The 24,017-nt window shown below is 38.9% G+C and overlaps 1 protein-coding gene across 2 annotated transcripts in view; it reads left to right on the top strand.

Moving 5' to 3' along the window:
- BLTP3A (bridge-like lipid transfer protein family member 3A) overlaps positions 1-24,017 on the top strand; it is a 62,066-nt gene that overhangs the window by 5,354 nt on the left and 32,695 nt on the right. For both annotated transcript variants that reach the window (XR_009222017.1, XM_058554561.1), the window contains exons 2-4: positions 18,345-18,507; positions 18,609-18,647; positions 19,337-19,428. Coding sequence is in view for 1 of the 2 variants with exons in the window: in XM_058554561.1 (XP_058410544.1) it covers positions 18,345-18,507; positions 18,609-18,647; positions 19,337-19,428 (294 nt within the window). In the remaining variant the exon portion in view is untranslated. The remainder of the gene's footprint in view (positions 1-18,344; positions 18,508-18,608; positions 18,648-19,336; positions 19,429-24,017) is intronic.

Raw genomic sequence — 24,017 nt, 5'->3', positions numbered from 1 at the left:
GTTAAATATTTGGTTTTCTGACTACCCTGGATATTAAATAGTGTCATTCTGTTCTGTAAGCTTAGCACCCCATTGGCATAGCATTTCATCTTTACTAAAGAAACTAAAATTTGAATTTCATAGCTTTGTATTACAATTTTTACACCTTTCCAAGAGTGATTCTCTTTTGTCATAAAATAGTTGTCTTGTGTTTTCAAAATTAGCATTTAAAAGCAATAAAAATTTCAAAGCAGTACTGTCACGTGTATCTGACATACAACAGCTTAATGTATGGTTCACAAATAATGAAATAACCTGCTTTGAAAAATTCGTTGAGAGGCACGTCAATGTAGCAGAAAGAACCAGGACTTTGTATTCTAAAAGCTGGCTGTGCATTTTGACTCTGCCACTTGTAAGCTGTGTGTTCAGAAAGTCTTTTAGCTTCTTAAAGCTTCAGTTTCCTCATCTGTAAAATGCACAATGTTGTTTTGAGAATTAGAAATAATGTATAAAAGTGCCTGGTCCTGAAAAAATATTCAGTAAACAGTGACTATTAATCTTTATCTTTACTTATTAAAGTTGCTCGAGAGATCGCTGTTAGTTTCTGGAGATAACACTTCAGCATCTTTAAGGTTGTGCCTAACTTATCCAAATGTCTAATTCTTTAGATATTTAGGAATTGCGTTTCTTAACGTTTTAATACAGAGAAGTGGAATGAATGCTCTCTGTATCAGTGCTTGAGGAGAGAAGGAAACAAGGGCTGTCCCTGTTGATCATTTTTTTCATATCAAGGCATACTACGAGGAAGAAACTTTCACCTCAGTATAGGTGAAATAGCTGAAATGTGTACAGTGGGTCGGATCCTTAGAGGATTTGCTTATACAGAGACTAAGAAGCTAGCACAATCATATACTGTATTGTTAGAGTGAAAAAAAATATTAGAAGTCATTTAGTTACTCTCATCTAACATAGAACCTTGTTGAACAGTAATCTGTAAGTATGGCATTAATCACTGAAAAAAAAGATTCTTTTCGTCATAGCTCAATTCTCTTCACTCACTGGAGTGTGTCCTCCACGATGGCAGGGATTGTGTCTCTTGGCTGCTTCGAAAACCAGAGTTGGAGGACACTTTGAGTGGGTGACTTGGGTGCAGGAGAAGATGTGTGGAATGGGAGTGCCTGGGTGGAACTCAGGGAACGTTAGACCTGGGGATTTGGGGTGGGCCTGGGGGATTGGAGCAGAAGGGCAAGGAAATCCAATTCACCCAATATCATTAAGGGACCTTTTATCTGTGTGTGATGAGGCAAGTACTTGCTACTTGTGCTGATTATAGATACTAAAGAACATTTTCCAGTATTTATGAGCAGTAGAATCAATCAATATCTATAATAAAGGGGGAAACTATAATGTAAAAATAATGCACGTTAGTAATCTAGGTAACGAGTATGTAGTTTGTACCTTCTTGCCACAAAAATAAGGACCAGATGTATTATATAATATTTGTTGGATTGACGTTGTTTTATTTGCCTACAGCAATGATCATTTTACATGTATACTCAGTCTTTATAGTGCATTGGTCATATGTAGCTTGGATGTCAGCTCATCATTTCAAAAATTAGAACACTGATGGTGAGAAATCAGTGTATTTAAGTCTCTGACTTATGGAAGTGTTATGTTCTCAAAGTTTATTTCTAAGTTTGAAATTTGGAGTGTGTGGTCCAGTAGAGATTGTGTTATAAATATTGAATAGGTTCCCAAGTAAGCCCACTAAAGCCCACGATAGTGGATTGATTATATATAATAAAGCTCACTAGATGGAGTTCTGGATCTTGCTCCTTAGGGAACCATTTGAAGGAGGAGGGGAGGTGAAGGAGAAGAAAAAGCTTTTTCTTTCTCATTCCTTGGAGTAAGATCTTTTTAGATCACTGAGATCATTGTATCTCAGCAAGGACTTTTTTGATTGTAATTGAGGGGTGTGACCAACATTTAATGAGCAGGCTGGAGATGCTGATGTCATGCAGTATGCAGAATAATCTCTCACAAAGAAGCATTGTCCTTTCTCCGTTTTGACTTTTGTATGTTTCATACGTGTTTACATAGGTGAATTACAGGTTTGGATTACATAAACCTAGAATCTAACTCTTCTACATATAAATGCAAAATATTGCACAGCTTTAAACTACAGTGAATGTTCAAGGACTGCAACTACCACGGGGAAAGATTGTTTTGAACTTTACCAAGTGTTTGTTACCATTTTAGAAAATTTTGTCACTCTTGGCAATGCCGCTAGTGGAACTGAGTCTGTTAGGTTGAGAACCACTGACTTAGGCTAAATTCTGAAATAGCTGAAGTTTGCCCTTGATACACTCTCTTCTCTCCTTTATGTCTCTTCCCCACCTCCTAAGACTACTCTTCTCATGCCCCCAATGCCCCCATTCTACCCTCAGACCTCTGCTACCATGCCCCCCGCCCCGGGCCTGCATGCCCTGCTCCCCTCACTTTCTCACTAAAATTCCCAATTTTTTAGGATATATGATTTCAGCTAAGTCAAGGGGAAAAGTAGAGAATGTATTTTGGAGCGGGAATGCTACTCTAATTAGACCAACTCTAATTCAGAATATGTCCTACAGGGGCAGCTGGCCTAAGCTACTCTTACTTGGATAGCTTCTGAATCCACAGATACTCTGGAAGTTCCCAGTTTGTTTTAGATTTTCCAAAAATGGTTTCTATGACAGTGGCAGTGGGGATGGGGCACGGGTCTGGGCAGCAGTTTGTGGTATGTATGAGTCATTTGCAAGTTGGGGAGTTCTGATGTGTAGAAAATCCAGATAAGGATGGGCCACGTTCATTCAAGCTGCCTGCCTCCAGTCATCTGCTCTAGTGCTTTCCCAGGCAGAGCTGAAAACATGCATTTCCCTTTTCTAAGAGAAATCTGTTTTTCTTTCTTTCTCTTTCCTTCTCTCTGTTTCTTTGAGATCTGTGTTTTTTAATCTGTGTGAAAGAAGGGGCTGCAGTTCACAAACACGTTTCATTTGAGAAAATGTCTTAACAGAAGTTGGTATGAAGTTAGAGGCCTGGCAGTGTGTTGTAGGATATCCTTTTGCTGGACTTCAGCAGAGCCCTCTAGCCCCAGACCCTGGGCTGCTTTTGAGGACTCTTGTTTCTGAGACCATTTATTCATTAATTCTTTCAGGAATCTTTTGTTGACCACCTGCATTGTATGCCAAGCGCCAGGAGCTCAAAGACAAATGAGACAAGATTCCCGTTCAGAGACTTAACTGCCTATAGAGAAAAATAGACCTGTAAACAGTAAGCCCAGTAAAGCATTAAGATGTATCTGTGGACCTGGGGGTGCGGCACAGACGGTCAGGACAGGGAGGTGATGACAGGCAGAAGGAGCTGCCTGAGCAATGGTACTAAGTTGAGAAGCAGCAAGGTACATTTAGGAGACTTCATATGGTTCTTTACCACTGGAATGTAGGGTTTGAGGGTGGAACATTGCTAGAAACAATATTAAGATAGAAAGAGGAAAGATGGAGAGAGGCTCGGTCACAGAGGCCTATATACTATGCCAAGACACCTGGATAGGGCTCAGCTTGTTCTCTGTTGACACTGACCTGGGTCTGAGGCAACTGGAACCTCTCCTCTGACTTTTTAAAAGTCAGAGAGATGGTATAGTGTACTTAAGGCTGCAAGTTCTTGAGCCGGGCTGCTTGGTTTTGAATCCTAGTTTGCTAGCTTTGTGACCTTGGGCAAGTTATTTAACCTTTTTACGCCTCAGTTTCCTCATCTATAAAATAGAGATAATAATTGTCTTTTATATCATGGGGTCATTGAGATAAATAAATTAATTAAACATGTATAACAAAGTGCTTAGGACAGTGCCTGGAATAAAGTAAGCAATTATTAAATGTTAGCTGTTATTTTAAAAATAATTTTTGTTCTCAGAGAAATACTATCCTTTTTCATTTTTCCTGATATATATTTTTTATTATAAAAGCTTCTAGACAGAGCTTTTAGAATATACTAATCTCTCTCTTTCTTGCTCTCTCTTTTTAAAAAATCTTGCACTTTCTAATTATTTCTAATGGGAAGGGTGTGCCTTCTATCTCAGCTTCACAGAGAATTTATTTCCGTGTTTACAAATGACACTCTTAAACCTGGTTTAACATGTCTGGTTAATCAGACAGATTATAGTTTGTTTGTAATATGTGAAAGAATGTGGATGGATTGTTGGACATACCCCTTAGTTCATTCCACCTATTTGGCAATTATCGTTTATTTGCTTTGTATTATTATCAATAAACATTAATTGAGCATCCTTATCCTAGACTTTGTGCTGGACACAGATCTAAATGGCAGTTCTAGCTCTTGAGGAGCTCATAGTCCTCCTTGGGGTTAGAGACCTTTGTTTCAATTTTAAACTCTTCTTTATATCCCCTGCAGCTGCTTTATATGGTTTGAACCTACTAATTCTAGTCAGTTGAATATGCTGCTCTCTTAGGTGTTTGTTCATTGAAAGATCTCTGCAGGGGAAACTACAGAGATTTGACAGGGCTTTTCTTTCACCATCAGATGTAAAAGACAGCTAATTTTGAGCAATCTGTGCCTCTCAAGCATACACGTTGGTCAAAATTAGGGCCAGTTCTGCTCAAAAATTAAGGATAGCTTCCCTGTATAGTATGATTTCCCTTTTTCTTCAGTTTCCTCCTTGGGCAATTTTCAAAGCTCAGGTAATCTACACGCTACACTTCTCTAAATAGCTGTTTGAGGCTGTACCATGAAGAAATAAATGTTCTTTTTCAATCGTGAATAATCAACGATGCCTGTTAGTGGAATAGGCCTTCCTTTTCTGAGCATTAGCATGTGTTTTCACTTTAGTTAATCCAAGATCCTGTGTGTAAGTTTTAAAATTAGAAATATACTATTCAGATTTCATTAATTTCTACTCTTGATGCAAGTTTGGGAATTGTCATGACATGGAAATTAAGGAGAATATGTTAGGATGACAAGAAATGTTTCTAACAAAATGAGACATGCCAAGACTTGGGTCATGAGGTGTAATATCTTCAAGATCAGTGTGGGGGAAAGAATCTGGGACCCAGTCACTGTGGGAACTGAATGGTTGAAGAATTAAGAGAGGGCAGAGTGCAGCTATCTCTGAGTTATGGTTGATGAGGAGCCCCCACTATCTTAGCCCTAATACAAGAATGGTTAATAAGAGGGACTGTAGAAAAGACATTGGATAAGAAATTGAAGCCATAATTCCAGGTGGTAGTCAAATATATTAACAGTCAATTGGATGAGGAGTACATAGGTAACATGCCCTACATGCTTGGACCCTTGCTAGTGGGCCAGATTGCAAGTATTCAGTTCTAGAAGAACAATAGCTCAAACCAGACAGGGTATTAGGGCTTCAGCTAAACAGACTAGGTTTTGGCAAGGCTCTAGGCTTAGAGGAGGGAATTAGTTAGAATGTGCATCACGGCTACTGTTGAGAATTAAGGAAAGAGATCTTCTCCAGAATATCAACTTGTCTAGTATTGGGGTAGGGAGCAGGGTAAATGGGAGTGCTTCAAGTCTTGGACTACGCAGCTACCATGGGTGTAGGGAAATTTGTACAGTTATAATTGTTGAGACTGTAAATCAGTATCATGTCTATGGAGAGAAATTTGGCAGTATCTGTCAACATGTAAAATATGCAATTCCACTTCTATGAATTCATCCCACAGAAGGAATCAAACAAGTGAGAAAAACCTACAAGGCTATTTAATGAAATTAATGTAAAAGAGAAATCAAAGGGACTTTGTTAAATAAATTATAGTGCATCCATACAGAGGTGTCGTTTGTACGTAACTCTCCAATTATTAAAAAGCATTAAAAATTTGATGGTATAAAATGCCCAAGATATGGGCTGGCCCCGTGGCTTAGCGGGTAAGTGCGTGCGCTCTGCTGCTGGTGGCCCGGGTTCGGATCCCGGGCGCGCACCGACGCACCGCTTCTCCAGCCATGCTGAGGCCGCGTCCCACATACGGCAACTAGAAGGATGTGCAGCTATGACATACAACTATCTACTGGGGTTTTGGGGGAAAAAAATAAATAAATAAAATTATTTTAAAAAAATGCCCAAGATATATTGTTCGTTGAAAATAAAAGCAAGTTTTAGAAGAGTATTATGGAATAATTCTATTTTACACATCTGTCTACCTATATACATAATTACTTCTATGTAGTGGAAACTGTCATTTTCTTTTTATACCTTTTTATATTATTTTAGTTTTTTATGATAAGCACTTCCACCAGCAGACCAAGAGGATGACTTATCTATCATTGTCTATACGCTGATCTGAGAGGGTGTGTTTGTGCACATCTGGTCATATGTATTTTTGGTAACTCACATCATGATTGCCTCTTGGGGAAGATATAATACTAATGAGATCTATTAGAAAAGGGTTCTAATTCTGATAATATAGGAGTATCTTATATCAACCTAACCATCCCTTAAGATAACAATTATGAACTCTAGACAATATGTGAAAAACAACTACGTGAAAACATTGGAAAGTGACCAAATCAGGCAGAAACTGACAGGGAACTTGAAAGATGGAAACTGCACTGGGTAAGATTCTCATTTATACAGCTGTTTGCCTGAGGATACCTCAGTTTACATGATGAGTGGTGGCTAGAACTCAAGGGAAAGTCTGCAGTCTTACTAGGTTGGGGGGGTCAGAAGATGGAGTTTAGGGCTACAAGAGGGGCTGGAAAATGATGGTGGTAGAGAATCTCAGAAAGGTGGGAGCAACAGAAGAGGGAGCCTTAAAATCTGCTTTTAAACTCTGTCCAAAACCTTGACATGCATGGGGGAAGACTCCACAGAGCCTAGAAAAGGCAATAGTTGGAAAGATGAAAGAATTGAGCTGAGATTCAGCCCTGCCCTCCCTTGCAGGGGAGACAGAGTTTGGAGTACGAATCTAGCCAAGTTAATTGCCAGATTAATTGACATCAGATGGAAACTTGAATCTATAGGAAAGAAGGAAGAAAATTGGAAATGTAGATCTAAAAGACTATATATTTTTTCTTCTCTAAATTCTTTAAAAGACAAGACTGTTTAAAACTATTTTGTGGGTCTATAACATATGTAGATGTAATATATGTGACAATAACCCAAAAGATAAAGGGAAATAAATGAACTATATTGTTGCAAAGTTCTTACATTTTTATGTGAAGTAGTACAATATTAACTCTAAGTAGATTGTGATAAGTTAAGGTTACATATTGTGTTCTTAGAGCAATCACACACACACACACACACACACACACACACACACACACACACACAAGCAAAGAGGTATAGCTAAAAACCCCATAAGATAATTGCAATGAAATACAGGTTTCCCCCACTATGTAAAAGTAGAGCGTTCTTATGAAATCTTTGTGAGCCAACATGGCATAAAGCAAAGACACAATTACCATTAATTTATATGGTAAAAATTTTTGAGCCTTCCCAGACCCAAAAAATAACCTACCAAAAAAACCAAGATGAAGCACAGATGCTTATAGACACAGTTCACAGCTATGGCAGGTTGATGCTGAGATGCTGAGTGTGATTCCTGGAGAAGGAGCTTGGCAGTGCTACTCTCGCTGCTCAGGGTGCACACTGCCACTAGGACATCTCGCTGCAAAACAAATGCTGAATGCTGTTTTCACTCTTTGCCTTTTTTTGTAAAAGTGAAAATCCTCTTCGGATTTCTCTCAGTGAAAACAGGTACTAATGTAGGTCTTTCATAAAAGTGAAGTGGCATAAAGCAAACTGTCAGATAGTGGGGGAAACCTGTACTAAAAATGTTAGGTTAACCTAAAAAGAAAGGAAAGGAGGACTAGAGGAACAAAAAAATATATGGAACAAATAGTGGAATGGTAAACCAAAATCCAGCCAGTGTCAATAGTTACATTAAATGTAAATGGATTAAATACTCCAATTTAAAGGCAGAGATTGTCAGACTGGATAAAAAAGGGATAGACACAAGTAGATTGAAAGTAAGAGAATGAAAAAATGTATACTATGTGAACAGTAAGCACAAGAAAGCTGGAATGGCTATATTATCATCAGACAAAATAGACTTGAAGACAAAGATTACTATTAGAGCTAAAAAGAAACATTTCATAGTAAAAGGATCAGTTTATCAGAAAGACATAATAATCGTAAATGCATATGAACCTAAAAAAGGAACTTCAATATACATGAACCAAACCGGACAGAATTAAAAGAAGAAAAGGGAAAATCCACAATTATTGCTGGACATTTTTAGTACTCCTCCCTCTAGTTGATAGAACAACTTGAAAAATATCAATAAAGATATAGATGATCTGAAGAACATTATGTATGTATCACTTTGCCTAACTGACATCTATGGAACACTACACATAACTGCAGAATACACATTCTTTTCAAGTGTACAGAGAATGTTCACCAAGATAGACCATATGTTAAAGTATAAAATATGTCTCAATAAATTTCAAAATATTGAAAACTTAGTATATTCTCTGACCACAATGGAATTAAATTAGAAATCAATAACAATAAGATAACTGCAAAGCCCCCCAAATTTGGAATATTTAAAATACATTTCTAAATAACTCATGGTCAAAGAAGACATCATAAAAGAAATTAGAAAATATTTCTAGCTAGTTGATAATGAAAATTCAACATATCCTAAAACTTGTGGGATGTAGCAAATAAAGTGAGTATTGGGAAATTGATAGTTTTCTGTGCTTATATTAGAAAAAAGTTTAAAAATCAATGATTGAAATTTCCAACTTAAGAAGCGAGGAAAAGATGAGCAGAATAAACCCAAGGAAGTAGAAGAAAGGAAAAATAAAGCTAACGGTAGAAATCAATGAAATTGAAAACTGGAGAAACAATAGAGCAAATTAATAAAGCCACAATTTTTTTTTTTAAAGATCAATAAAATTAAACTTTAGGAAGACTGATCAAGGAAAAAAGAGAGAAAACATAAATACTGTCAGGGATGAAAGAGGGGATATAGATAGATCTTACAGATGTTAAAAAGATATTAAGGGGGCCTGGCTTGGTGGTGCAAGCAGTTAAGTGCACGTGCTCTGCTGGGGCGGCCGGGGGTTCGCCGGTTCGGATCCCAGGCGCGCACCGACGCACCGCTTGTCAAGCTATGCTGTGGCGGTGTCCCATATAAAGTGGAGGAAGATGGGCACGGATGTTAGCCCAGGGTCAGTCTTAGCAAAAAGAGGAGGATTGGTAGGTGTTAGCTCAGGGCTGATCTTCCTCACACACACACAAAAAGATATTAAGGGATATTATGAATATCTTTTGTCAATAAATTCAACAACTTAGATGAAATGCACAAAATTCTTTGAAAAACATAACTCACCAGAACTGACAAAATGAAATAGAATATATGAGTAGCTCTATATCTATTAAAGAAATTGCATTTGTTATCAAAACCTTCACAAAGAAAACTCCAGGCCCAGATAATTTTGTGTGTGTGTGTGTGTGTGTGAGGAAGATTAGCCGTGAGCTAACATCTGTTGCCAATCCTCCTCTATTTGCTGAGGAAGACTGGCCCTGGGCTAACATTTGTGCCCATCTTCCTCTACTTTATACGGGCTGCCGCCACAGCATGGCTTGACAAGTGGTGCGTCTGTCCAAGCGTGGGATCCAAACCTGCGAACCCCTCGCGGCTGAAGTGGAGCATGCTAACTTAACCGCTACGCCACCACAGGCCTAGATAATTTTAGTGGGGATTTCTGTTGGACACTTAAAGAAAGCATAATATCCATTTAACACAACTTATTTTAGGAAATAGAGAAGGGAAACACTTCCCAACTTGTTTAATGTGACCATCATAACCCTGGTAGCAAAAACTGGACAAAGATATTGTAGACAACATGAATGCCTATGTAGAAAATCTTACGGCTTCTTTAAAAAAAGTTATTAAAACTTTTAGCAAGGTTGCAGGATATAAGATCAATACATAAATATCAATTATCACAAAGATTGGAATGAAATAAAATATCCTTATTCACAGATGATACAATCGTTAACATAGAAAATCTAAAGGAATCGACACTACAACTACTAGAGCTGATAATTGAATTTAGTAAGGTTGCAGGATATAAAGTTAATATAAAAAATATAATTTTTATTTCTATCTTATGGCAGCAAACAACTAGAAAATTAAAAAATCCTTTACAATAGTGTCAAAAACATAAAATATATAGAAATAAGTTGAAGAAAAGATGTATAGTGAAAACTATAAAACATTGCTGGGGGAAGTTAAGACCCAAATAAATATGCCATACCTTGAATGTATATCATGTTCAAGGACAGGCTGATTCATTTTTGTTAATATGTCAGATCTCCCCAAATTGAGCTATAGAGTCAGTGCAATCCCAATCAGAATTTCAGCAGGTGGTTTTTTTTTTTTTTTGGACGGAAATTGGCAGGCTGATTTAAAAATTTATATGGAAATGAAAAGGACCTAGACTGGTCAAAATAATCTTGGGGAAAAAAATTAAATGAGAAGATTTATATTACCTACTTTCAAGACTTAAAATGAAGCTACAGTAATAAAGACAGTGTGGTCTTGGCATAGGGGTAAATAAATCAGTGGAACAAAATAGAAAGTTCAGAAATAAGCCAGTGTATATAAGTTGCACCTCAAATAACACAAGAACAATTAAAAAACCCAATTTATTGCAAACAACAAACAAAAATCTAGACGGAAAGAGAATTTTCTCCTAAGAAAGGCATATGTCTGTTCATGCAGAAGTTTTGAGAGTAAAACCTTATTATGGCAAACCTCTAAGACTGAATGGCATATTCCAGCAGATTATCTGGGATGGAATGTTAGCTACTTTGGCAATTGAGATGTTTTGTTTAGCTGATGTAGGGGTCCTACATCTGAATCAGCTGCTTCAGACAAGCCTGTGGTGTGGCTGAGCAGTGAAAATACTTTGATGTGGATTTGGGTAAGAAATTTAGAAGCTACAGCCTGGACTGTGATCACCTTAGTGGAAAAAATAGTGAAAGAAGCAAAGTGTATTTGCAGACATTTTTACTTCTCCTGTGAGGGTTCGATTTCTATGAGACATGAAGCAGACTGATTATTGCAATTTATTGACCCTATTATTAACAATAAAGTTACTGAATTATAGGGTGCAGGGTAGTGGGAGAGTTGAATGAATGCTGGATTAAGTCTCATTTCTGCCATTTACTTAGTCCCAGCTTTACCATTGGCTAGCTGTGACTTTTGGGCAACTCATTTAACTTTCTGGCTATTTGCAAATTATAGATTTGGACTAGATGGTCATTTAAGATCCCTTCTAGCCCTGAAATTCTGGGAATCTGAAAATCGAAGAATTCTTACTTCTCAACGTTGTGGTACATTTTCACAAAGATGTCTGAGAGACTTTCTCTGTTGTCTCTTTGGCAGATTGTAGTCCTCTGGCAGAAATGAAACCTGATCAAAATCTGTTTTTCCAGCTTGATTTCATCTTAGCTTCTATGCTCTGTGCCAGTAACAGATGGCCAGAAAATGTTTTCCCACATACTTGAAGTGGAATAAATAGCAGGCTTCCATTAGCCTTTTCATCCACCCTTGGACTCAATGATATTATCTTCAATTAGAAACACAAATGCTGAATAAAGTTGTGCCAGGGACTGTGATGTGGTCTCAGATCAGATCTCAGATCAGTGGTTTCCTTGGTAGAGCAAACCTCCACAAACTTCTCCCACCTGGATCTTGACCCCATGGATCACCTCTTTACCTATTCTTTGTTATTACCATAAAATGCAGACAAAATCAGTTGAGGAGTTGTTACTGCCTTTTTTGAGAAGCTAATAAAGTGATATCTATTTTTTTGTTGAATCCTAAAAGTAAATTTATAAATGAAAAAGCAAATATGTTTTGTCATTACTACTGTTACGGGAGAACAGCCCATGGTGGTCTAACAGACTTGCATGTACCATCAGCAGTCCTTAGAGAGTATTGAAGAACTCATGGTTGTTTAGCACTGTTCAGCTTTTGATGATTACTTAGTTACTTGCGTATTTGATCACAGAGCTGATGGCAGAGTAACCTCTGTGGTTTCTTGTCAGTGTCTTGGTAGAGACCGGGCATTACTGCTGGAATGGTGGTGAATTAGCCCTGGGCCTTCTTAAGAAAGATTTTATTAATCTGATTGGGTTGGTGAAGTGCAGAAAAGTTTTTGCTGGAGTTACCCTATAACTTTACTCCCCCAAATTTAGAAATATTCTTCTTATACAGGTTAAGCAGTCCTTAGTAGGTTGCAAAAAGGGAAAGAATGTCCTCCAGCCGTTTCTGAGACAGCTCGTAAATTCATTCTGTGCCAGGTGTGTTTTGCAGGAACACAATATGAAGAGAAGATGTTAGTAGAAGTAAGATAGTCCAGTGAGCAGATCTGGATTCATAATCTGCCTCTGCCTCTTCCTGCCCTGTCACCTTGGGCAAATTATTTCACATCTGAACCTCTCGCTCTTCCTCTTTAAAGTGGGCATAACGATGCATACATCATGTGGGGTGTTGTGAAGACTAATTGAGATAATGTGTTTAAGTTTCTTAGTTCAGTGCTGGGTACAAAGTAAAATGTTGTCATTATCATTAGTAGTTTGGTTCTGCCAGGCCAGGTCAGGGGTTGAGGCTTTTTCCCACTTATGGTGTACAAAATAGATTATGTTTTTAAATGACACTTTCTTAGTTGACCAAAGACCATTGATCTGGTGTAGCCTATAGGGTAAAAAGACATTTTAAACTGTATGTCCATCTCCTTACACAGTGGTGGCTAGAAAAAGATGTTAAATCAGCCTTCTTGTATGTCCAGGCAGAGTAAAAATGTCTGGGACAAAACTTAAGAGGGATTATTTGACTAGATAAGAGACTGAAGCAGGTAATCTCCGTAGAGACTCTCTATTCTGATAGTCAAAATTATATAATAAAATGAAGTTTATCCTCTCACTTGCTTATTCTTCTGTGCCATACCTGGAAATATGAATGATCACTTTTCATCCAGGGCCTCACCCACTTTGGGTGGGAAGACAGGTCCTTCTGGGTTCTGTGCTTTTCCGGTTGTTCCTCTGTGTTAGTGCTGTTGACAAGGGCAGTATGCCAACAGGCTGGTGGTGTGCACAGTCAGAAACATAAGTCCACCTGGTTACTGTTGGGATAAAGTGAGGCACAGGGTTCTCTCCTCCACAGAACTGCCCTGAAGAAGTCGATTTGTCATTTGCTGGGTGACACAGGTACAGAGTTTATAGAACTCTGCTGGTTACCAACTATAGACCTCTTGGTTTCGATTGGTTGGCCTTGCCTTTACAAGCTTGATTTTGACTATCTTCATTGATAATTTTGTTCCCTGTCTTCAGTTGTTCTGTTGTGACCCATTAATACTAGAGAGACAAGAGATAAAAATCTATTCCTGGAGCCAGAGTGGGATATAATGGGAAGGCTTTCTGGGGAACATTAATTTAGTTTTATCCTTGTTCAGATTTCAATTTCTAGATACTTGGGTCAAAAGGATAGAAATAGGCATACTGGGAATGGAGGATGATACATTGAGATAGAAAGACAGATCTGAGGGATTGTCTTTTGAGGACAACCTGAGTCCTAGGCTCATAATCTAAGCCTCCTAAACCGTGTTTTTTGTTTTTTGTTTCTAAAGATAATTTAAGCCTTTTCTAAAGGGAGAGAGCAGTAGAGTCCAGAAATAATAAAGATTATTTACTTACTGGACACTTAATAAATGCTGGGGTATTTAATGTTTGTGAGTTAGCTCTTTTAATCCCAACAGCGCTGTGAAGTTGATTGAACAGTTTGCTTAAAGTCGCAGCATTAGTGAGATAGCCAGATTTAGACTGATCTTGAAGAATGGATTTATGCATCTCATTTCCATTTGTAGCCTCTCATTTTCCCTTCCTTGAATCATTTTAGCTGGTTAACTGAAACCTCAAATTAAACCATTCTCAAACTTTAGAGAACAAAAGGATCACCTTTAGTTTGTTAAAAATTCAGGTTCCTGGGGCTGTTCCGGTGGCATAGCGGTTAAGTTCCGCGTTCCCCTTCGGTGGTGGCCTGGGGTTCGCTGGTTCGGATCCTGGGTGTGGACACTCATCAAGCCATGCTCAGGCAGCATCCCATATAGAAGAGCTGTAACTCTACAGCTATGATACACAGCTATGTACTGGGGCTTTGGGGAGAAAAAAGGAAAAAAAAGAGGAAGATTGGCGACAGATGTTAGCACAGGGCCAATCTTCCTCAAAACAAAAAACCATACATCATAGGAAAAAAAACTATCCTATGGTTAAAAAAAAAAGTGCAGGTTCCTTACCCCTCTCCCCAGTGTGATTCAGCATATCTGGGGTTGTGGCCCAATAATCTGCATGTCAATATAAACATACCAAGGTGATTCCACCCATGTGATCAGAGGACCGTAGTTTGAGACACATTGCCCTAAATACTGGCAAGGTTAAGATGAAATGTAACACAGTCTCATACTTTTTTTTTTTCAAAGCTTGAAAAATGACATTTACTTTATATGGAACTGTAAATAGAGTTACCTTTGCATAGAACACAATGTAGAAATTAGATATATGGTACCTAGTTAGTATAATCACTCTGAGAATGTCAGTGCTAACATGCAGTGTAACTTATTCTTGACTGTGTTTGTTTCATTTTATTTGAAGTATGTTCCTCTCTGAAAAAAGAGGAACATACTTGGAAAGTCTCTATCACTTTCTTTTCTTAACAGTGGCCTTTTATCATAAGGAAAAGTAGCTTAGCTTTGTGATTCTCAGCCTTTTCTCCTCACTCCTGCATGTTAAAGGGATCCTTACTCCCATCTCTGACAGTGGCTCTTTCCTACCATGATTCTCAACTGAGGCAAGGCAGTGGAGTCTTATCAGAATCGGTGGGGAGGAGAGGAGGAGACACATAGTCTTCAAAACTCTTCAAAAATTCTTATCTTTAAGACTAATACTTCTGAAGGATGCGCTGCCCCAATTTCTGAGCTGATGTGGTTTCCCGGAATACTGAAGAACAGAGGAAGGAATCATTGTAATATCTTATTTAAATACATAAGGGCTTGGAAAAGAAGGCCTGCTTGTACCTAGTGATTACAAATAATGTTGAGTTCTGTTTTCTGCTTTCCTTTCCTTCCCTCAGGACTGTTTTCTCCAAGTTCCTCAGGGGCATGCACTATATCTTCCTTTACTTTCAGTTGTTGTTGTTGTTGTTTTATGTAGTGGAAGTGCTTAAGATGTTCTTTTCTTCTCTTTCAAACCCCAGTCCTGTTTCCTTTCCGGTAGCCATTACTTACAGGAAGAGAGGAATTCTCTCCCTCTGTGGCAAGTTAGTTTTCAGAGGATAGGAGTCATTATAGAAAGCTTGTCTTTTTGGTTCAGAGAATAAAATTGGTTCATACTCAGTAAATGTTGATAAAAAAAATTTTTTTTTATTAATTAAAATCAGTACAAGTATGGGTAAGGGTCTGGGATATTAATTTACCTGGTTTTAAAGCTAATAATTAGCCTGCTACAGTTTATGGGTGCTGGCAGAACACGCAGGACTCCTGGATCAGAGACAAAGGACTTGATTACTCATGGCCCAGCGAACAGCAGAAGCATATGTTTGCATTGGTTCTCCTTGCCCCCTAAGTCTCATGGGAGTGACATGAATGGGCCCAGATGAATGCCTGCACATGTGTTATAGGAATGGAATATTAAGCTTGGGGAATTCAGTGCTTTTATAGTAGGTGGTATGCAAGCCTGCTCTTTGTCCTGGAGGGGGACATTACTTCATCCCTCAAAGCTGCTCTTTGCAAACACAGTCCTGAGAAGTGGCCTGGGTAAGGAGTGGTCAGGGTCATGCGTTTTTGGCGTACCCAGCAAGACATGTAGGAGTATGAGAGACCCATGGTGGAGCAGCTCTCCCAACAGTAAGTACACATGATAGGTAATTAATAGAAATCTTAGAAAGATTTATTATGAAATATTTGCCATACAAAAGGGTATAGAGAGTAATATAATGAACAGCCATACAGTCACCTCCCAACTTGAGAAATAAACATTATCCATACAGTTGAAGTTTCCTGTAGACCCCTCCCCTTGTCCCACAGGTAAGCACTTTCCTGAATTTGTTATCATGCCAGTGCATTCCTTTGTATCCCTTAATATCATTTGTTTTGCATGTTTATAAACTTCTAAATGTTGCATGTTTATAAACTTCTAAAAAGTTTTTTACTATCATTTAAAAAATTGTTAAAGAACCTTTTTATATAGTACCATTTTAGGCACTGTAGAAAAAATACCATAAAGATAAAACTCTTGCATGTTGTGATCTTATGGTCCAAGGAAAACCAAAAACACTAAAAACACAGCTTAGTAAAAGGAAAGGATGTGTGTGAAAATATAAAAACTGGTAAACAATATATAACTCTGAAGTCAACTATTTAATCTAATACATGTAAGGGCTAAGTTAAGGCTGGAGGGCTAATACAATTCATTATTGGGATGGAAAATAGTGATCAGGACAGACAGCAACAGGGAGAATTACAGGGATGAGATTCCTCTAGACAATTTGTCATACGAGAGAGAGGATTATGCTGTAAGGAACTGGCCTTAAATTGATCCAGCCAAAAAGATGAGAGAAGGGAGCTGGGAGCAGTTAGCCAGCAGGACTATTAGCTAAGAGCTATGTAGGCCCTGCATTCTCTCAGATAACCATTTTGACTAGGAGGGATGGCTAAGACTAAGCCCCTGATCTCAAAAGGCTTAACATCTAATTGTGCAGGGGTGGTTACACAAGGGAGAATCAGAGAACATCCTAAGGTCCTCTATGATTATGACCTAAATGAGTGATACAGATTCCAGGAATGTAGAAGAAAAGAGTGTAATGTGAGTTGCAGCAGTTAGGGAAAGTAAGCCTCAGTGAGAAGTCTTGAGTTGGGCCTTAAATGGCAGATTGTGATGAGGATGCTCCAGGAAAGGGAGTGAGTCGCGAGAGCCCATGAACAAAGACTGGAGACAGTAAGTGTGGAGTAGTGAGAAGACTGGCCTGTGTGAATTGTTTATATCCAGGCCACCTGAACCTATAGAGTTTCCCATGGTCTGGATTTTGCTAATTGCACAGTTATGGTACAGTTCAGCAGTTTTCCTCTGTCCTCTGTGTTTCCTGCAAATGAGCAGCTGGACCCAGTAGCATGATGAGATTCAGGTTCATTTCCTTTGGCAAGACTTTAGGTGTTCTTTTGTCACACCAGTAAAGGTATGTGTAAGGGTCTGGGGTTTCATTTTACCTTACTTATTAACAAGCCAATAATTAGCCTGTTACCATTTCATATTCTAACTTCATAGAGCTCCCTCTTCTGTTGTTTCAAATAGTGTTAAAAAATATAATGGCTTGCTTTCTGAGATAGCCTGGTCTTGTTGCCCCCACCCAGCCTACTTGTATTTGGACCATCTCTTGTCTTCATTTCTGCTATCCCTATCTTGCTCAATTTGAATTCCTCTCTCAGCAGTTTCTTCTCAGCGTTGGGGCCCGGTCCTAGGAAGGAGCCTTGGTTAGTTCCATGAGTTATTAGGGCTAGACTGCTCCAGCTCCTTTGGGCCTCACTGAGGACCCCTTTCGGTGGACAAATCCCTCCAGTTTCGATAGCTATTCTCAAATTGGCCCACATTGCTTTTCATGTATTACTTGGTTGTCTTGGAGTTCTCCTGTTCTCTGGTCCTTCACATGCCTTATTGCTTCCCTCTATGGTGATCTGCACTGCTGCTTATAGCATTCACATCTTGTGGCTGTTGATGTTTTTCCCCTCCTGCTTATATGTGGGAGTTTATGAGGACGCTTTATCTTCCAATTTTGTTTTAACTGTTATCCATGGCCTTTTTGTGTTGCTGTCTAGTTGCTCTGATTTTATGTGGGGATTCAGAAATATCAAAAGACTATGTTGCCACTGCTTACAGCCATTTCTCCAGAATCCACATTGGAGATTCCTGAGTAGAAAGATGACACAGTCATGAATAGAATGATGGGTCTCACCTAACATCTTATGTGGCATAGAGACAGGGTGGTCATTAGTCAACATTTGTTCTTTAATTTTTTTTTTGCTGGGAAAGATTCGCCCTGAGCTAACATCTTTTGCCAGTCTTCCTCTCTCTCTCTCTTTTTTTTTCTCCCCAAAGCTCCTGTACATAGTTGTATATTCTAGTTGTAAGTCCTTCTAGTTCTTCTGCGTGAGCTGCCACCACATGACAGACAAGTGGTGTGGTTCTGCGCTCTGTGCAAATAATAGCTTCTTATGATCGCTCTTTTCAGGTTCACTAAGAATCTTTCCCCGGACAAAATCAATTTGAGCACCCTGAAAGGGGAGGGTCAACTGACCAACCTGGAGCTGGATGAAGAGGTTCTGCAGAATGTGCTGGAGCTGCCCACCTGGTTAGCCATCACTCGGGTCTACTGCAACAGGGCCTCCATCCGGGTGAGAATGGGGGTTAGAGTGCTGTTGCTTTCTTTGGCCAGCAGGCCTGCTTTCTTGAGGGGTGGCTCCCATAGTCCTGAGTCTTGGCTTTTCTCTTTCAGATCCAGTGGACAAAGTTGAAGACACACCCAATTTGCTTGGTAATGGCCTTTCTTGATTGCAAATAATCAAATGGGATGGCTGGGATAGGGTTTTAAAAGATCTGAGAGAAGATGGGGGGAGTCCTGATAGACTGCCCCTTTTGGCAGTGGTGGTTGCTTCTGTCTGGCTTGTGAGCTTCTCTCTGAGACAGAGTGACTGTTGTCTGGGCTTATTCTGGAACTGCTGTGCAGTATAGCAATTAGCACTGAGACAGAAGACCCAGAAGTCCTGAGCTATTTTTTTTTTTTTGGACAAGTTTTGCCCAGGTTCTGTCTTTAGATTTCCTTTGGAATCCTGACACAGGAAAAATTAGCAGTTTAGTTCCTGTTGACTACTGGTTGGTTATCAGCTGAAAGCCCTTCAGGAACTGATTGATGCCTATCTTTATGCCAAAGACTGGAATCCCTAGGAATAGTAACATCTCTGTAACTTGAATTTGTGTTTTAATTTTCCGCTATGAGCTAATCCCGTGCTTGTCATGGAGTTCTTCCGCTAATTGAAATGGAAGGGGGAAGATGAGGCCTCTCCTCACAGTTTGATTTGTTCATTCACTCATTTGACAAACATTTGTCTGCCCACTGTGGGTACAGCACTTAATTAGGCATTGGTGCACACAGATGAATAAGACACAGTCTATGTTGTGTGGGTTTTTGTGCAGATGCTTAGCTCTCCATGGCTTTTATTTCAGTGTCTGGATAAGGTAGAGTTGGAGATGAAGACGTGTGAGGAGCCTCGGCCCCCCAATGGACAGTCTCCCATTGCCCTCGCTTCAGGACAGAGGTTAGTTGCTTTAGGCCCTGTTATTTCCAACATATTAACTGGTCCAGATTACTGTATAGTTAAAAAATAAAAAATTTTATTATGGAAATTTTCAAACATATGCTAAAGTAGAGAGAATAGTGTAATGAGTCCCCATGCACCCAAAATCCAACTTCAACAATTATCATCATTTTGCCATTCTTTTTTCACTTTTCTCCTGTCACTGTGACACGGTGTGTGTGTGTGTGTGTGTGTGTGTGTGTGTGCGCGCGCGCGCGCGCGCGTGCGCGCGCCAAAGTACTTGAAAACAATTCCTGGACACCATATGATTCCACCTGTACATGTCATGTATTGTTAACAGACAAGAATTGTGAAGAAAGAACCTCCCCCCGACAATACTATTATCACAGTCAGTAGAATTAGTAGGAATTTCTTAGTGTCATCTAATACTTATTTCATATTCAGATTTCCTAAATTGTCTCTAAAATATTTTTTTACAATACAGTGTGGATCCAAAGAGCTCCATGTATTACATTGGGGATATGCCTTTTAATTTTTTTTTGGTGAGAAAGATTGGCCCTGAGCTAACATCTGTTGCCAGTCTTCCTCTTTTTGCTTGAAGAAGATTGTCACTGAGCTAACATCTGTGCCAGTCTTCTTCCGTTTTGTATGTGGGATGCCACCATAGCATGACTTGATGAGTGGTGTGTAAGTTCACACCTGGGATCTGAACCTGAGAACCCCAGGCTGCTGAAGCGGAGTGTGTGAACTTAACCACTATGCCACTGGGCCACCCCCTGGGGATATGCCTTTTAGAGCTATTTAATTCTAAACAATCCCCCACCTCACACTTTTTAATATACCATTTATTCTTTGTAGAAACTGGATTATTTTTCTAAAGAATTTCCTGCATTTTGTATTTTGGCTGATTGTGACCTCAAGGTGTCATTTAAAATGTTTCTTGGGCTGGCCCCATGGCCTAGTGGTTAAGTTTGGTGTGCTCAGCTTAGGCGGCCTGGGTTTGGTTCCCTAGTGCAGACCTACACCACTCGTCAGGGGCCATGCTGAATGGCGACCCACATACAAAATAGAGGAAGATTGGCACAGATGTTCGCTCAGGGTGAATCTTCCTCAAGCAAAAAGAGGAAGATTGGCAACAAATGTTAGCTCAGGGTGAATCTTCCTCAGCAAAAAATAAAATAAAATAAAATGTTTCTTATTTAATCTGATAGTTAGATTTAAAGGCTTGATTTGATTCAATTGTTTTGTTTTCTTGGTAAGAATACTTCATAAATGGTATGATGTATTTCCTATTCTAACATATTGGGAAGCACGTAATGTTCCTTTGATTAAGATTAATCAGTGGATTCAGGTGATGTTGGCCTGATTTATCCATTAGGATAAGTTCCTCATCTACCTTTCACCTCATGGTTTAAGGACCACTGATGATAGTTGTCTAGATCTGTTATTTCATTGTGGGGTGCAAAATAGGGATTTTGTAATTCTTTTCTTCCTATTGCATTTATTAGTTGTGATTTTCTATAAGGAACTTTCTTTCACCAACTATTTAATTACCTTGAAATACAGTTGGTACAGGAATTTCAGGATAAATGCTCGATTCTTTACCTTTGTTTATCAAATTTAAGAATTATGAGTTGACACCCTAATAGTCTCCAAAGAGATTTTTTTGGGAGGGTGGAGAGGGTGAAGGAGGTTTATCAATTTGAATTCATGGATTTTTTTGACAGGTTTATTAAGGTATAATTAACATAAAATAGACTGCACATGTATAAAGTGTACAATTTAGTGCCGGCCCTGTGGCTTAGTGGTTAAGTGCACGCGCTCCGCTACTGGCGGCCCGGGTTTGGATCCCGGGCGCGCACCGATGCACCACTTCTCCGGCCATGCTGGGGCCACGTCCCACATACAGCAACTAGGAGGCTGTGCGACTATGACATAGAACTATCCACTGGGGCTTTAGGGAAAAAAAAAGGAGGAGGATTGGCAATAGATGTTAGCTCAGAGCTGGTCTTCCTCAGCAAAATAGGAGGATTAGCATGGATGTTAGCTCAGGGCTGATCTTCCTCAAAAAAAAAAAAACAAAAAAATAAAGTGTACAATTTGATAAGTTTTGGCATATACATACACCCATGAAACCATCAACACAGTCAAGATAATGAACATATCCATGACTGTCATACATTGTTGTTCTCCTTTGTATTCCTTCCCTTCCCTTTCCCACCCCCCCCATCCACAGACAAACATTGGCTTTCTGTCACTATAGATTAGTTTGCATTTTCTATAATTTTATATAAATGGAATCATGTAATATGTACTATTTTTTGTCTGGCTTCTTTTTTTTTTTTTTTTTTTTTTTGTGAGGAGACCAGCCCTGAGCTAACATCTGCCAATTCTCCTCTTTTTCTGCTGAGGAAGACTGGCCCTGGGCTAACATCCATGCCCATCTTCCTCCACTTTATATGGGACGCCGCCACAGCATGGCTGGCCTAGCAGTGCATTGGTGCGCGCCCGGGATCTGAAGCGGCGAACCCCGGGCCGCCGCAGCGGAGCGCAGGCACCTAACCGCTTGCGCCACTGGGCCGCCCCCTTGTCTGACTTCTTTTATTCAGCGTAATTATTTTGTGATTCACGCATGTTGTTGAATGTATCGGTAGTTCATTCCTTTTATTACTGAGTATTAGTCCATTGTGTGGATAGATCACAACTTGTTTATCCATTGACTTGTTAATGGATATTTTATTTCCAGTTTTTGGATATTGTGAATAATGCTGCTGTAATCATTCATATACAAGTTTTTGTGTGGTCATGTGCTTTTATTTCTCTTGGGTAAATGTCTAGAAATGGAATGGTTGGGTGGTATGGTAGATGTGAATTTAACTTTTTAAGAAACTGTCCTAACTTTTCTAGGGTGGTTTACCACTTTACATGCTTTTACATTTAATTTTTTTTACATCCTACCTTTACGTTTACTTTTTAAATATGTTTGTTGTATGTCATGCCTTTACAATCATTATTCTTTTTGATGTTCAGATGTCCCCATCTTTGGCTAGTGAGAGCCTTTCAAAGTTACCTCCTGTGTCTTTTGGACAAGACCCCAGTAATCTTCCTGTTTTTAGATGGAACAGGGGCTTTCAGGCTTCTCTTATATATCTTTGCTTCAGACCTGAAATCAGACATTTCTCCAAGGAACGCTGATTCTTTTTAGTGAGAAATGCTATTTAGAGACAATGGTCTGGGCAGAATTGTATTCACTGAGTTGTCTTTGCTTTAAGGCCTTTTTAGTGTTCAGTTCTAGGGAAAAGGTATTTTTAATAAAGAAAAATAAATCATGACAATATCTTGATATTTCTCAATTCAAATTAAAAAAAGAGGATTTTAAGTTAATTTTTTAGATTTAATATTTGTATTTTTTATTCATATGCTGAATCTTGGTTCCTAACAACAATAATATTAAAAATGATTTACTTTTTTGATAGTTTCAAAAAATAACAAAACCAATATTATAACTATCAATAAGACTACAGTGGATTTCTCTATGTGTGTATGTGTGTTTTCATCTTATGATATATCCCATTAAGAATGTATGGTCAAAATACTGTGTTTTAAAGTCACTTGAAATCATTCTTTATATGGTTGGGTACCAATTTGACATACAGAAAGGTTCATTTGTTTCAGGTTTTTTTTTTTTTTTAAAGAAAGCTTTCTTTCTTTTTTTTTTTTTTTTATAATTTTATTTATTTATTTTTTCCCCCAAAGCCCCAGTAGATAGTTGTATGTCATAGCTGCACATCCTTCTAGTTGCTGCATGTGGGACGCGGCCCCAGCATGGCCGGAGAAGCGGTGCGTCGGTGCGCGCCCGGGGTCCGAACCGGGTTGCCAGCAGCAGAGCGCACGCACTTAACCGCTAAGCCACGGGGCCGGCCCTCAGTTTTTTTTTAAAGACAAGTTTTTTTAGAGCAGTTTTAAGTTCACAGTAATAAGAGGAAGCTATAGAGATTTCTCGTATATCCCCTGCCCTCACACATGCATAGCCTCCCCCATTATCGATGTCCCCCAGCAGAGTGGTACATTTGTTACTATAGATGAACCTACATTGACACATTGTAATCACTCAAAATATAGTTTATATTACGGTTCACTGTTGGTGGTACATTCTGTGGGTTTGGACAAATGTATAATGACGTGTATTCACTATTACAGTATCATACAGTGTATTTTCACTGCCCTGAAAATCCTCTGTGCTTCACCTATTCATCCCTCTCCCAACCCCCAAACCCTGGCAACCAGTGATCTTTTCACTGTCTCCATAGTTTTTCATTTTCCAGAATGTCATATAGTTTGAATCATACAGTATGATTCCATCTTTTTAGATTGGCTTCTTTCACTTAGTATTATGCATTTAAGATTTCTCTGTGCCTTTTCATGGCTCTATAGCTTGTTTCTTTTTAGCGCTGAATAATATTCCATTGTCTGGATGTACCACAGTTTATTTATTCATTCACCTGCTGAAGGACATCTTGGTTGCTTCCAAATTTTGGCAATTATGAATAAAGCTGCTATAAATGTCCACGTGCAGGTTTTTCTGTGGA

The sequence above is a fragment of the Diceros bicornis genome, chromosome 14 (assembly GCF_020826845.1).
Source record: "Diceros bicornis minor isolate mBicDic1 chromosome 14, mDicBic1.mat.cur, whole genome shotgun sequence".
Classification (NCBI taxonomy): domain Eukaryota; kingdom Metazoa; phylum Chordata; class Mammalia; order Perissodactyla; family Rhinocerotidae; genus Diceros; species Diceros bicornis.
Note: the sequence above shows the minus strand (reverse complement) of the source record. Positions and strands in the feature narration are given on the sequence as shown.